This window comes from Pichia kudriavzevii, chromosome 3, assembly GCF_003054445.1.
Source record: "Pichia kudriavzevii chromosome 3, complete sequence".
Lineage (NCBI taxonomy): Eukaryota > Fungi > Ascomycota > Pichiomycetes > Pichiales > Pichiaceae > Pichia > Pichia kudriavzevii.
Genome location: NC_042508.1, coordinates 294,817 through 310,018, shown reverse-complemented (window position 1 = coordinate 310,018; position 15,202 = coordinate 294,817). Strand labels below are relative to the sequence as shown.

Here is a 15,202-nt window from a genome sequence, read left to right as displayed (position 1 = left end):
AACATAAAGTAACTTTGCTACTTATTTTTTTTTGAGGTATCACTAACATCGGTTTTAACGGGCTCATCTGCAGTTGCCTCTTTCAGTTCTTGTTCTGTCGTCGTATAAATGTTTCTAATAAACCTGGTTACTGTTTGGTTTCTATCAATTTTGCTCCACTGTTGCTCAAGAAACTTTATGTTGGATTGCTTCAACACAGTGAATATCCAAAAATGAAAAAATAGGTACAATATGATGTATGGATTTCCCCATATGTTTTTCCAGGTTACTGAAGTCCAATCAATCTTACCATCGTTTGCGCATATCATTTCAAATATAGGCGAGCTTTCTCTCACTATTTTAGTTTCACCGTCATCGTCAGAATCCACAACTTTGTAGCATCCAAGTAGTTTATCAATCTTCGACTGCAGGGTATTGATCTTAAAATCTTGTAAGGATTTGACATTATTTTCAACTTCCTTAGTTTTTTGTAATAGCAATCTTAACTCATATTTCAACCTCGCATTACTCTTTATTGTGTTTTTGAGCTTTTCTTCCATTTCCAGGTATTTACCAATGGCTTTATTGACTTCACCTCTTGTTGATTGATATTTCAAGTTTTTCTCTTGACTAAAGTCTTCAGTGAAGTAGTGCGAATACCGTTTCATGTCTTCAATTAAATGAAACGAGTTTTTCACAATCTCGTATTCATACTTTATCTTCATTTTAAGATACTTTATTGCAAGGATTTCAGGAGTTATTATTTTTTGATAAATTGCTTCCACACCATTACCATCGGTACCTAGAGAAAAATAGTAAAGAGAATCTTGTATTTGCGAAAACGATGCGGATCTTTTTAACTTGTCTATACCAGTTTCTTTACTGTAGAGTATAGCCGAATTGATGTGTGTGTTCAAGAGGTCTTGACTACTACTTGTATTGATGCTCTGTGATTCAAACATACTTCTTTTTCGTTTCAATTCAAATCCTAAATATTCGTTATCGTCATTATTATAGCTATTTAAACTTGATCCATCCCATATCCATTGTGAACCACGGCTATGTCTCCTTCTCATATCCAACGATTTCACTTTATCCATTTTAACATCCATTTCAATTGAATATTGATTCAGCTCAGGTTCAACTAAGGGGATACTATGCCTTCTCTTGATACGTTTCATAAAGATGGAATAATTAACATCTTCACATGCGGTGTACAGTGTAGCTTCCTCTTGTATTTGCGAAACATCTGATCGTTTTGCATTGGAAGCTTTCCTGTAATGTGCACTGCTATTATTACCATTATTACTATTGCTGTTGTTTTCCATTTCATAATCGTATTCAAATCCATTTTCATATTCATAAACGCCATCACTCTCATTACTCATATTCCTCAGACTATCTTTCTTGGCTGATGAAACTGAGTCTTTCTTTTTATGGGAAGATGATGAGAATGAATTTCTCTGGTCACCCCCAAAATGACTGCTAAAGTCACCAGTGGATATAGCATGTGGAGATGCAAAAACACTCTTTAATGGCATTTTATCTCTTGCATTCTTAGCCGATTGTAAGCTTCGACCTGATAAGTTTACATCTAAAGGTCCAATATCATCTGGAACCTCCTCCTGTTCATTGTGTTTCTTTGATCTTCTGAAATGTGAAGAGAAAGAAGATCCTTTATCTTTCTTAGAATTACTTTTCTTTTGCTGCAATTCACTTCCATCACTCTCATCACAATCTACGAGATTACTCTGATCCGAGGTAGTTGCAATACTTGTGATTGATGACAGTCTATTGTTTCTAGATTTGTTACCACCAATGGTTGGATTATAGATTTCTATATCATCGTATAAATCATCATCTCCTAATGCAGTTAAAGAGCCTTTTCTAGACATGTGGGATATATCAAGCAACGAAGAGGAGGATTTTTTGTGATATTTTTGCTTTAAATTCAAATTTATTGTGTTCTCACGTAAATAATCATTTTTAACATCTGTTTTTATATTGTTTGGTAACTCTGCATTTTCTTCATCATCAGATCTGTTCAATTCGTCATCACTTCCCCCTGAAAAATTAAAATCGTGGAAAACTTGCGATGGCTTTTTCGACGGACTTGATCCTCTCTTGAGCTCATTTTTCAACTGTTTCACACCTGAGAAAAATGAGGATCCACGTTCCAATGATTCCGCTAGCTTTTTGATGGTCAAGACAGATAACGCTTGTGTCTGCATATTAATTGGTTTACCAGAACCAGAATGTAAATATGACAACTGTTTACCTAAAGACATATACCTAACATGATCTATATTTTGTACGTTGATCATTTTCCCATGTTCGTAGTTAGCTTGGTTGTGTATGCAAAATGGAGAAGCAGTTGCATTTTGAGCAATTGAATGCAAATTTTTACCAGATGTCAAATCAATAACTGTATTTTTAACTAGTTTTTTCATCTTACTCAAGTCTTTAGCTAAATTTTGCGATGCTTTACTATTCTCTCCACATTCGAACAACTTAATCAGTGTTTCTAAGGTAAATGTGCTTGTTATTTCTGCCTTATGATGCTTTTGAAACTTTTCAATGGAATGTTTCATACCTTTCACGTCAAGGGGATCCTTGGGAGTATTGAAATTGGATCCACTAAGCTCCAATAGGTATCTACACAGTACAGTAAATCCGACAATAGCTTGAATCGATTGAACCATACTGGCGGATGGCGGCATCACTCTGATGATCGAGTGCGACAGGGGTATACGAGAAACTATATCCCACCACTCACCAATTGCATTTTCAGTCTTCTCGCAGAGTAGACCATCACAATAAACAGGATCTATAACATCGTAGTAGTACAGGAATATCTGAACAATGTAAATCAAGTTGATGACAGCATATTTTATAGGGATTTTGGGATCAATCTTGAATGTTGATTTGAACTTGTCTTCCATTGTTTTAGATGGCTCGTCCGCATTAGCTGCTGACCTCGAGCCACATCCCAGTTTCCTCAAATTTAAATTCACCTTATATATAATATAATCCTCGTCAATGTTGCCCGTTTTCACATCAACTAGAGATAGAAAAGGACTCAACTGTGCCAAATTGGTGATAAATGCATATCCTAAGCTTGTTTGGGTTGCGACGCTGAAGGGACACTCCAACTGTTCCACCAAGTAAGAAATAAATTGTGGAGGCCAACGGTTAGATTTAGTTAAATCCTCATCTCCATTTGGTGTGTCCAACGACTGAACGTGGTAAGCAATAACATGATCATTTTTATCACCAGTGTAAGTGACAATTAGAGTACTCGTTGACCTCGAGCTTATCCACTGCTCCACAAAATACGCCTCATACCCAATCAGCTGAACACGGTCAATTTTATAACGGGTGGAGTATCCCGGTACAGCCTTGAAAAACGGCAGGATCTTCGTGAACGCAATCGTATCTGGTATTAGAAAGGAAGAGGTATTTAAAAACTCGGCATATTGTAAGTGTGATAGAGATACCCCGCTATTGCTCCTTCCTCTTCCCGAACTAACGTCTAGTTTCAGCATTTTGGAGTCCAATATTCCAATGCTCCAGTTCCACTAACTTTACAATCGGATTACCAAAGCAAACCCCACTCAAATACCAATTCTAGTCAGTGGAGAACTATAAATAAAAAAAACATGTTGTGGCGCATGCATAGGCGCCACCTTATGGCGCAGCGCCCTCTACGAGTTGAGCGCTTTCAGAGAGAACCTGTGCGAAGGCGGGCTAGCTCTAACGAGAACAAAGAAAGGACACTTGTGAATCTCCGAAAGCTGTATCTTTTAATCTTTCCCTTAGGTTTGAAGAGTTTCCCACATAACTACAACTGTTAGAGATGTCCTTAGAAGGGAAAGAGGCCTTTTTCCGTATGTTTATACTCTTTATTTTTTTTGTCTTCTACATTCAAGACTAGTTTTTTCAACATATTAGATATACTAACAAACTCATCTCATCAATCCAATGGCGCAGGCTCGGCGGACATGTCCTTGGTTCAGTTCTATATTCCTTCTGAAGTTGCCAGAGAATGCGTGGCAGTTTTGGGGGATATGGGAAATGTGCAATTTAGAGATATGAACCAGAATGTCAGCTCTTTTCAACGTGCATTTGTCAAGGAAATCAGAAGTTATGATCAAGTTGAACGTCAATTGAAATATTTGACAGGTTTAATTCAAAAACAGGAAATCAAGATACGTGTGAATGACCATGATGAATTAATTATGCCTCCATCTACAGACTACCGACAATTCTATGATTCACCTTCGCATTTGTCTGCAAGCGCTTTGGAGGAATTATTACATGAAATAGCGTCGGTTGAATCCAAGGTGAGAGAACTATCCTTTCAGAAAGATGAAATGTCACAAAGAAAAGCTGATTTGACTCAACATAGATTAGTGTTACAGAACACAAGACAGTTTTTTGAATCTAGGCTTTCACTTGATCTGGATGATTCAGACTCACTTTTCAATCAAGTGAGGTTATCCACTGAAAGTAGTGATAGTTTTATTATATCTGATGATGAAGGAGATGGTGTTTTACTTGAATCAGGCTTAGGGAATACCAATCATGGAGGTAATTCTATCTCTACAGGTCGGAACGAACTTAATGTTTTCGGATCAACCATGAATTTCATTAGTGGTATTATTGATACAGAGAAATTCTTAATTTTAGAGAAGATTTGCTGGAGAACACTTAGGGGTAATGTCTATACAAATCATGTGCCATTACCGGAGCCTATTATTGACATAAAGACGGGGGAGCCTTCATTTAAGTCTGTTTTCCTTATTTTCACACATGGTGAATCGTTGATTAGCAGATGTAAGAGAATAGTTGAGTCTTTAGACGGAAAACTGTACAATGTTGACAGTGACTATGAAGTTTACAAGCAAGAATTAAGAACGGTGAATAATAAAATAAAAGACATAAACGAAGTTTTGCTTTACACAAACGAAAGGCTGTTGATTGAATTGAAGCAAGTAGCATTGGATATTGAGAAATGGAAAATTATAATTAAAAGAGAGGTTTCAATATATGAAGTATTGAATTTGTTTAACTATGACTCAACCAGAAGATGTGTTATTGGAGAGGGTTGGATTCCAAATGATGACTTAACGTATATCAACATGGCATTGAGAGACGTCACCAATAAATTTGATGCTGGATTAAGTACTATTGTTAACTTAATGATCACCAATAAGACCCCTCCGACGTATCACAAGACCAATAAATTCACTGGTGCTTTTCAATCGATTATCGATGCATATGGTATTGCAACATATCAAGAGGTTAATCCTGGTTTAGCGACAATTGTAACTTTCCCCTTCATGTTTGCTATCATGTTTGGTGATTTGGGACATGGTTTGATCCTTTTCATTGCCGCCTTGACCTTAGTACTCTGCGAAAATAGGATCTCCAAAATAAAAAACAGGGATGAGATATTTGACATGGCATATACTGGACGTTATATTCTACTTTTAATGGGGGTATTCTCTATGTACACAGGTATTATTTACAACGATCTCTTTTCTAAATCGATGTCGCTTTTCAAATCGGGTTGGAAATGGCCAAATGGATTCAAAGAGGGTACGTCTATAGTTGGAACCCAACGTGGTGTTTATCCACTTGGTTTGGACCCGGCTTGGCACGGGACTGAGAATAACTTGCTGTTTACAAATTCATACAAAATGAAGCTTTCGATTTTGATGGGGTTTATTCATATGTCTTATTCGTTTTATTTTGCCCTTGTGAATTACAGATTTTTCAATTCAAGGGTTGACATCATTGGCAATTTCATACCTGGCTTACTTTTTATGCAATCCATCTTTGGCTACTTAACAATTACAATAGTTTATAAGTGGTGTGTTGATTGGATTGCCATTGGGAAACCGGCCCCAAGTTTACTAAACATGCTAATCAATATGTTCTTATCCCCAGGTACCATAGAGGACAAGTTATATCCAGGCCAAGGTCCATTACAAGTTTTCCTAGTTTTGATTGCTCTTGTTTGTGTTCCTTGGTTGTTGCTTTACAAGCCATTAACACTAAAAAAAATGAATTCTAATAAGATTCAATTAGGGTATGCGGATGTTAATGGCCCAGATAATACAAATTCAAGGATATCCGTAGAATCTGTTCCATATACCGAGGAAGCAGAAGATTTATTTGACCGTGGCAGCAATACCATTCAGGAAAGGTTATCAATTGACGCTGACGTGGGACTTCTAGAAGACGAAAATGGTGAAGAGGAAGAACCATTTAGTTTTGGTGATGCCATGGTTCATCAAGTGATCCATACTATTGAATTCTGCTTGAATTGCGTCTCACACACAGCTTCTTATTTACGTTTGTGGGCGTTATCTTTGGCACATAATCAGCTTTCTGCAGTTCTCTGGGAAATGACTATTCAAAATTCTTTTAAACCATACAGTGAGACCGGATGGGTTGGATCGATTATAGTATTCTTCCTGTTTGGAATGTGGTTCGTCCTCACAGTTTGTATTTTAGTTGTTATGGAAGGCACCTCTGCAATGTTGCATTCTCTAAGATTACATTGGGTTGAGGCAATGTCTAAATTCTTTGAAGGTGAAGGTTACGCCTACCAACCTTTTAGTTTTTATAGGATTATTCTAGACATGCAAGCTGCCGAGATGGAGGAGGAGAGAAAGTAGTGTACTATTGATTTACCTTATATTATTGTTCTATATATATATATAGATCTATTAGATTGTGATTTTACTTTATATGATGTTCTATGCATCGACTTGATTATTTTTTCCCTCACTTTCGCATTTCCTTAAATGGGAAAACTGTAAATATATTTGTAAACAAGATGCACATATTCACAATAGACTTTTTTGTCGTACCTTTGTGATTATTAGTTTCCATTTCCATAGGAAAAGGAAAACAGAAATAATTTCCAGTCTCTCCTATATAACACATTGCATTCAAAATATGATAAGATCAACTTCATACCATAGATTAAATCGGAAGAGCTCTTCCACAGAATCGAGTGGGAGTATACGCAATAAACCATCAAAACCGTCAATCTCCGATTCGAAACAGAGAGGCCGTAAGAAAGATGCTTTAGAGAAGTTCATCGAATCACCACAGCAGCTGCTTAAAAGCAGTCTATCCCAGCTGCGCCATACCATCCTTGTGGAAGGACTCCCAGTAGAGTGCCCATACAGGTCATACATTTGGAGTATTCTACTCTCCGGAGCACCTATTGAAAGTGAATGGTATAGCGGCATTGTATCTCGAGGGAAAGTGAATTCTAGCAATGTCGTCGATACCAAGTTTGTCCATTTTGGAGATAAGATTGAAAACGATGTTTTTCGAACGTTTCAGAATAACAAGAAGTTTTGGTCCAAAATTGAAGAAGGTGAATTGATACGAATATTGAATGTCTTTGCCTGGTGCGTCATTGAAGATGAACAGGTTGATTTCAAAGTGGGATCGAAAATAAGCATTTCGCCATACGTTCAGGGAATGAATGTACTGGTTGCACCTTTGGCGTATGTATGTAGGAGTGAGCCGCAAGCATTCGCACTTTTATATCGGCTGCTTATGGTGGAGATGCCCAGGTATATTACACCAACACTAGCAGGTGTAATGGACGGAGTTAGGTTAGTTGATTTGGTATTGAAAACTGTGGATAGGAGACTATATGAATATTTAGATCAATCTATGGCAAATGCAAAGATATATGCCTTACCATCGGTATTGACTTTATGTGCATGTACACCGCCTCTTGAAGAGGTATTGAAGCTATGGGATTTCCTATTTAGTTTTGGAATTCATATGAATGTGGTCTTGATTGTTGCCCAGTTGTTGTTGATACGTGGTGAATTGATGAATACCAAGAACCCAATGGTATTACTACGGAACTTCCCACAGTTGGAGTCTTCTAAAATCATCAAATTATCCTTGAGTATAGCCAGAAATATTCCAGATTCATTGTATGACTTGATTGTAAGACATACATTCGATGAGTCGGTTACATTAGAAATCGACGATTATAAAATTTAGCTAGAATAGAGAATCATCCAGATACGATCCCAAAAGTAAACGGTTGTTAAAAAATCTACCACATATCTGGGTAAGTGCGCTACTGGCATCCTTTGGCTTCTCAAATTTGATATATACCCTACCATATTCGGGTACAAACTCCTCGGGTGTGATGGATTTGACATCCTTGGGTGGTTTGGTAACCTTGATATCTTTGAATCCTCTCAACTGGGAAACCTCGTTCCTGAATACATTGAACTGTTTATCCGTTTCATCGCCTATCAACTGGTTAGCGGGCAGAACATTTAGTATCTGTATAGTGGATGTATGTTCATGTTTGGAAATTTCCCTTGTTCTAAAATCTACCAATTCTTTGATGTTCATTGTCGTTATGTCACAGCTCTGGAAATAACGGTGGTCCCTGTTTCTACAAGCCCAGTGGCAGTTCCATTGATATTTTTCTTTCACGTTATTGAAAATATCCTTGTAGGTGATATTTTCGTTTAAGCTCATATAATTTATAAACGCAACCCCTATTGAATCATAAGACAATTTATCCAACAGGATGGAAATTGAGTATAGTGTTCCAAATTCTGCAAAGACCTTCCTCAAATCGTCAGCCAAGGACTCTTTGGATATGCCATTAACGCATATGAGTGATGATGTCTCGATGATTTCGTCGACAATCTGAGCATCTTGTTCCTTTCTAACCAACGGTTTTGAGCTAGCAATATAATCAGGAGGCCTGTTGACTTGTAGTGTGCATTGAAATTCTTCGATTTGCTTCCCCTGGAACGAGAGAAGGGTTGTTGCCACTAACGACGACATACATTCTACAATCAACGATTGTCCATCGACCCTTGTAGTTATCTTCAGGTCTTCATATGATACGTTTGGTATCACTGTTGAAGCCAAGAAATTTTCCAGATATGTATGAACGGTCTGAGTACTGATGATATCAAAATCGATCCCCTGCAAATGGACTGTTTTAGACGCCTTTGAATTGCTTATACCGGATATGTTCTGTGACACTTGTCGTTCTCTACGCATTTGTTCGTATTTTTGTTGTTTGCCAATAAGTTCCTTCACCTCTTCGGCTGTTAGGGTATCGACACGAGAAATAGAAGGCGAAGGAAACACGCCGGACGCCTTGGCAAATCTGGCAGACATTCCCTGCAATTTAGCAATGCATACATCCCAACGGGTATCTCTCGGTTTCAAAGATTCAAAAGAAGGCACTGGTGTTTCCTGGTACCTGGTTTGCTGCTGATGTCGACTGTAGTGGTGTTCACGTGGGTGATCATCCCTCCGAAGCGGGTAGGATCTCTTAGGAAGTCTGTGAGGTAGTCTGTCTCTTGAACGGGGGTAAGAAGGTGGTCCTTTTGGCGCCGAAGGTAGTGCTCTGTTCCTGTTGGCTGCTCTTCGTTCGTTGTACATGTGACTATATGTTTGGATGTGAGATAGTTGGAGGCTTAGCTGTCATATAAGGCAAATGAAGTGGTAATATCAAGTTCCTTAATTTATCAATATGAATCTTGTTAAAACTTAAAAAAAAAAAGACAAGCACGAAAATTTCAATTTTCATGCATCATATACATATTTTTTTGGCATGGAATTACCATCTACGTGTCTTTTCTCATCTGGTAATCTTCTTTTTATACGAATCCCTACACACACACATACATACATACATATACATATAGGAACAAAAGAGATTACACAAGAAGTAACCATGAAGTTTTTCAAAATAGTTTCTTTTCTTGTGTGTACTGCATACTGCGTGCAATGTGCACTGTTAGGGATTGATTTTGGTACGCAAAATACCAAGGCCGTCCTAATTGCTCCTGGTGTTTCACTGGACGTACTGCTAACTCCAGAATCCAAGAGAAAGGAAGTTTCAGGGTTAGCTGCTACTTTTGATAAGGACGGAAAAATTGAAAGGCATTTTGGGACACATGCGTTGGCGTCGTGTGTCAAGTCGCCACAGTCCTGTATGCTCTATATGAACACAATAATTGAGGGTGAAGAAGGTGAGATTCAAAGGTACCAAGAGCAGTTTCCCGGAGTGGCCATTAACAAGGATAATCATGGACTCATCAGAGTAACGGTGAAAAGCAGGGATGGAAGTAAAGAGGAAACTTTCCATATTGAGGAAGTTTTGGGAATGGTATTCAATGAGATTAAGAAACGTGCGGAGCAACACTGGAGTGAAAGTGCATCTTCTGGGATGATAACCAAGGTCGACGATGTTGTTATATCTGTTCCGTATCAGCTCAGTGCCGAAGGTAGACTGAGGATTATTGATGGTGCCGAGATTGCAGGGTTGAATGTTGTGTCATTGGTTGAAGATGGAATGTCGATCGCAATTGACTATTTGAATCGTAAGAATGAGATCGATAGTGCAGACGAGTACCATTTGATCTTTGACGGTGGTGCAGGACAGACGAAATTGACTTTGACCAGTGTTAACAACAAGGACGGGAAACCTGCGGTAAATATCATTAGCCGTGCATCCACAAAGTCTATCAACGGTGAAATATTTACAAGCAAGATACGTGATTTAATCATCGAGAAGTTTGATGAAAGGCAAGGCAAGGGATTGTTGTTACGGAAAGATGCTAGGTTGATGCAAAAATTATGGCAAATTGCGGAGCGGACCAAGCTAATCTTAAGTGCCAACACAGAAACAGATGTATACATTGAATCGTTGTATGACGATAATGATTTCCGTTGTGTCGTTACGAGGGAGGAGTTTGAAGAGTTACTGAAGAAGGAGAGGGGGCTATTGGGAGAGCTGGTTGACGGTATAGCTGGGAATCTGACATTGGGTTCGATTGTGTTATCAGGAGGATCGTCACGGATCCCATGGATTCAGAAGCTATTGGTTGAGAAATTTGGAGAGGAGTCGATATCGAAGAATGTCAATGCCGATGAAAGTGTTGTCTTTGGTACGATTATGAGAGGTGCACAATTGATGGGATTGAAGCAACGGTTTCAGTTTACTGTGAATAGTGAACGTACTCTGAAGTATTGGAGTGAGGAGCTCCAAGTGTCAGAGAGCATCACAGTTTCTGGCCAAGAGGAAGAAGGGACCTTGGAGATACCAGGTTTGGCCAACACCACTTTCCACGATTTCAATGTAGCGTACGAGAAGGAGTACATGTTTGAAGTTCCGGAGAGCATAGACTGTAATTCCACAAGGTATGTTTTTGAATACGGGGCTGATTTGAACATGTACTTGATATGCGACATGGGCGAAGGAAAGGAGAGGAGACATGTACTCATCCGTCACCATCGAGGCATGAATGAGATTGCCAAGTTTTCGGCAAAGGAGAAACTACGTCTGCTGGACCACTCTGACGAGGAGAAGCGTCTACTGAGTGACATGAAGAACAAGTTGGAGACGTTGATCTACGAGTTACGGGGAGTTGAGCAAAACGAGGCGAAGTTGGCCGAGTTGGACGAGCTTCTCGATTGGTTGGACTACGAGAGTGGAGATGCCACTTTTAGTGATGTTTCTAAAAGATATGAGGAGTTGCATGGAGAATACCGTGTCATCCTAGAGGGTGGGCCATCTGCTGCTCTAGACACGGAGGAGCAGGATGTCCACGACGAGCTCTAACTGTGACCACGACGAGCTCGAGTAGTTTCCACGACCACTTCTAGTTGTGTCCATGAATCGCTCTAGTAGTTTCCACGACTACTTCTAGTTGTGTCCATGAATCGCTCTAGTAGTTTCCACGACGGTCTCCTTGTTCTTTCTCTCCTCTCTAGTGGCCATAGAATGACTTATTGAGAAGCTGCCACTAGAAGGGAAAGAAGGTGTTACGTTGGAGAGGGGAATTTATGTATAGCCTTTTAGAAGAGTAACGAGTCAAGCCAAATCTACGAGAAGGTGGCCGTTGGTAGCAACTTTGTAGTGGCCACAGGTGGATGCTAGTTGATGACAAAAAAAAAAAGACGAGCGAGTGCAAGTTTCTACAAGTGGGGATCAAGAAGTTAGATTCTCGTTTGACAGTGACAGTAGTTGATGAGTTCTCCCTCCATGAAGCCAACGCTGGGAATGGACACTGCTGCAATGGCGGAGATCATTGACGTGCTCTCGACACGGCCGGGAAAGGTATGTCGAGAGGGGATTATTCGGGTAGCGGAGAGACACTCTTTGACGACCTTCACGGAGTTGGAGCGCATATCGATATCTGGACACGATATTCTTATTGACGTTGACATTGAGAAGGGCAACTTGGGCGACCATGGGGAAGAACGTGTCTGTGGTGTGCATGTTGCGAGTGCCAGTGGTGGCGGGGACGCGTTGCCTGTGCTGAAGGGATTGGACGAGTTGCTGTTGCGGAACCTTCAGATGGAGACGTTGACGAGGTTCAATATGAACGTGTGTGAGCTCTCGTACATTGACCGTGAGGAGCGGGCGCCGTTGGAGGAGGCTATAGCACGGATGCAGGAAGCAGGAGAGGTTTTGTTCAACTATCGGGACGAGATTGGAGTGACGTTGCGGTACGCTGACGAGGACAGAGAGGATGGTGGTGGGTACCGTGGTGAACGGTGTGTGCATCTACGCATGATGAACCGGCTGGAGCTACATCTCGATCCGCCAGTAGACGTGCCGATGGAGCTTGCAGTTGCGGTGAAGGGAGTGTTTACAAAGAGTGGGGGTATCTACAAAGTGCTGAACAGGGACGGGGTAGTCTATGCGGAGGTGCTGGATGGGGCGGCTGTGTCTGAAGCGAGTGCAGCCGTTGTGGAGCCAGGACGATTGAGGAGACAGCGGATCGAGTTGTTGACGGGGAGCAAGATGGTTTCCCTAGAGAGGGCATCTGTGGAGGACGTTGTAGGGTTGGTGTCTGCGTTACGGAAGTGGAGTGCGTGGGACGAGCGGCTGCGACGGGTGGAGTACCACGAGGCACATGTGGTGGAGGACGGAGTGGAAGGGATCGACGACTTGTACGAAGTTGGCCAAATCGATCAAGTTGATGAAACTGAACCAGTTGATCAAGTTGAAGTTGTACAGATTTTGTAGAGAGAATATTCAACAGTTTGAAAATTTTCATAGTTTGCGAATTTGCACATTTTTTTTTTTTTTTCACCATAACAGAAATTTTTTGCATTTTGCATGTTTTGGTGGAGATGCTTGTCATTGTCACCCGTTTCCTCTATACTTCTTCTTAATGTTGCGTAGACTGAGTAGGATGAGCAACTTGGGAAAACTAGCAACTGCAGCGGCAAAGATGTCCACTGCAGCAGAGAGTCCTGAGAATGGTGCAAGTGTAACAACAGGTACATCAGAAACCACTGCAGAATCAAATACAACTACAACTAAAACTACAACTAAAACTACAATTACTACTACTACCCGAGCAGAAGCTAGTGCAGCACCAAATACAACCAAGGGTGCCGACGGCTGCGGAGAAATCGATATGGACAAATACGACCTTCTCAAGGAAGGAACCACGACGATTCTCTTTCCAAAGAACCATGTGTTTTACAATCCAGTGCAACAGTACAATAGAGACCTTTCATCTCTAGCGATCCGGACTTTTGGCAAGAGGTTGAGCGCCGAGCGGACGTTGAAGAGGAGCCGCAAGGGGGAGAAGGCCACAGATGACAGGCCGTTTATGCATCTCCTGGAGGCATTGAGTGCCAGTGGGTTAAGAGCTATTCGGTATTCCAAGGAGGTACCGCTCTTGGAGAAGGTTGTTGCAAACGATCTCTCCAAGGACGCCGTGCGTTCCATCCAACTCAACATTGATTACAATGGCGCAAAGAACGTTGTTGCGCAGCACAGCAATGCCATTACACACATGGCTACCCATGGAGATGAGTACCATATTATTGATCTCGACCCCTATGGGACGGTTGCTCCCTTTGTCGACAGTGCTCTTAATGCAGTCAAGAATGGCGGGCTGCTCCTTATTACATGCACAGATTTGGGAGTTTTAGCTGGGAATGGGTATCCGGAGAAATGCTATTCTCTCTATGGAGGAGTCAATGTATGGGGGGATGCCACCCATGAGAGTGCCCTCCGTTTGGTGTTGGGCTTGGTGGCCCGCAGTGGGGGGAAATACGGGATTGCCATTGAACCTCTCTTGTCTTTGAGTATAGACTTCTACGTGAGAGTGTTTGTTAGGGTATGGAGGAAACCCGTTAAGGTGAAGGAGCTCATGTCTGCCAACACCCTCGTTGCCAAGTGTAGTGGATGTCATTCGAGTGTGATGCAGCGTATGGGCAAGATGGAGTCTCTCGACAATGGTGGGAAGAGCAGAACAAAGTACGGGCTTGCGAAGGTTGAGCAAGAATTCACTGCCCAATGTGTCCACTGTGGGTTCAGCAACCACATATGTGGGCCAATGTGGGGAGGAAAGCTGCACAACAAAGAGTTTGTGGAGGAGATGCTCCAAGAGTTGGAGCAAACCAGTGGCGGCAAAGAAGGAGATGTTGAGTATGGGACCATTGAACGGATGCGTGGTATGCTTACTATGGCCCACCAAGAAATTGAGGCGCCTCTGTACTTCAACGTCAGCACACTCTCGAGTGTGTTGAAGATTCCTGTTCCAACGATGGAGGAGGTTGTGTCGGCCTTGGGGAATGGTGGCTACGATGTGTCATTAACACATGCTGCACCTAGTTGTATCAAGACGAATGCTCCCTGGCGGTTTATTTGGCAGATTGGCCGGGCGCTTGCGCAGCGTAGCGGTCTAGACAGCAGCCGTCTCTCTACAGGGACTGCTGGGTACCGTATTCTAAATGGAGCTGAAGATGTTAGGGACGTTAAAGACGATAAAGATATTCAAGAAGTTCAAGACATTGATTTCACAGAGAATGCCGTCACCAAGAGAGTGAGAAAGCTGCGTAGTATGAAAATCAGGAGACACCAGGTGAATCCAACCAAGAATTGGGGGCCAAAGGCAAGACCGAGCTGATTGCTACTACTACTGCTATAGCCGCTATTACTGTAACTATTACAGATATTACAGCAATTAATACAACTATTACTGCATATATTACTCTTGCCATAATTACCGCCATAACAAGAGCTACTACTGCAACTGTAACTGCTATTGTAAATGTAATTACTCCTATTATTGGCGTTCTAATCCTTGTCGCCATGAATATTGTAACAAGAACAGCAACTGCTCCTACTACTGAAACTATAAAATTAGCCCTAGTTATTGCAACTATAGCT

At 41.1% G+C, this 15,202-nt stretch overlaps 7 protein-coding genes across 7 annotated transcripts; 4 read left to right on the top strand and 3 right to left on the bottom strand.

Annotated features, from left to right (window-relative positions):
* Nucleotides 1-17: 17 nt before the first annotated feature.
* Nucleotides 18-3,524, bottom strand: C5L36_0C01450 (uncharacterized protein; the record flags this gene model as incomplete). The annotated part of the gene is made up of 1 exon (XM_029465814.1): nucleotides 18-3,524. One exon carries the CDS (start codon nucleotides 3,522-3,524, stop codon nucleotides 18-20), a length of 3,507 nt encoding a protein of 1,168 aa, XP_029321674.1.
* A 456-nt stretch (nucleotides 3,525-3,980) lies between these two features.
* On the top strand, nucleotides 3,981-6,665 carry C5L36_0C01440 (uncharacterized protein; the record flags this gene model as incomplete). Its single annotated transcript, XM_029465813.1, has 1 exon — nucleotides 3,981-6,665. One exon carries the CDS (start codon nucleotides 3,981-3,983, stop codon nucleotides 6,663-6,665), a length of 2,685 nt encoding a protein of 894 aa, XP_029321673.1.
* A 283-nt stretch (nucleotides 6,666-6,948) lies between these two features.
* On the top strand, nucleotides 6,949-8,025 carry C5L36_0C01430 (uncharacterized protein; the record flags this gene model as incomplete). Its single annotated transcript, XM_029465812.1, has 1 exon — nucleotides 6,949-8,025. One exon carries the CDS (start codon nucleotides 6,949-6,951, stop codon nucleotides 8,023-8,025), a length of 1,077 nt encoding a protein of 358 aa, XP_029321672.1.
* On the bottom strand, nucleotides 8,026-9,441 carry C5L36_0C01420 (uncharacterized protein; the record flags this gene model as incomplete). The annotated part of the gene is made up of 1 exon (XM_029465811.1): nucleotides 8,026-9,441. The coding sequence occupies one exon, from the start codon at nucleotides 9,439-9,441 to the stop codon at nucleotides 8,026-8,028; it is 1,416 nt and encodes a 471-aa protein (XP_029321671.1).
* A 172-nt stretch (nucleotides 9,442-9,613) lies between these two features.
* On the top strand, nucleotides 9,614-11,626 carry C5L36_0C01410 (uncharacterized protein; the record flags this gene model as incomplete). Its single annotated transcript, XM_029465810.1, has 1 exon — nucleotides 9,614-11,626. One exon carries the CDS (start codon nucleotides 9,614-9,616, stop codon nucleotides 11,624-11,626), a length of 2,013 nt encoding a protein of 670 aa, XP_029321670.1.
* A 369-nt stretch (nucleotides 11,627-11,995) lies between these two features.
* Nucleotides 11,996-12,574, bottom strand: C5L36_0C01400 (uncharacterized protein; the record flags this gene model as incomplete). Its single annotated transcript, XM_029465809.1, has 1 exon — nucleotides 11,996-12,574. The coding sequence occupies one exon, from the start codon at nucleotides 12,572-12,574 to the stop codon at nucleotides 11,996-11,998; it is 579 nt and encodes a 192-aa protein (XP_029321669.1).
* A 352-nt stretch (nucleotides 12,575-12,926) lies between these two features.
* On the top strand, nucleotides 12,927-14,939 carry C5L36_0C01390 (uncharacterized protein; the record flags this gene model as incomplete). The annotated part of the gene is made up of 1 exon (XM_029465808.1): nucleotides 12,927-14,939. One exon carries the CDS (start codon nucleotides 12,927-12,929, stop codon nucleotides 14,937-14,939), a length of 2,013 nt encoding a protein of 670 aa, XP_029321668.1.
* Nucleotides 14,940-15,202: the final 263 nt, after the last annotated feature.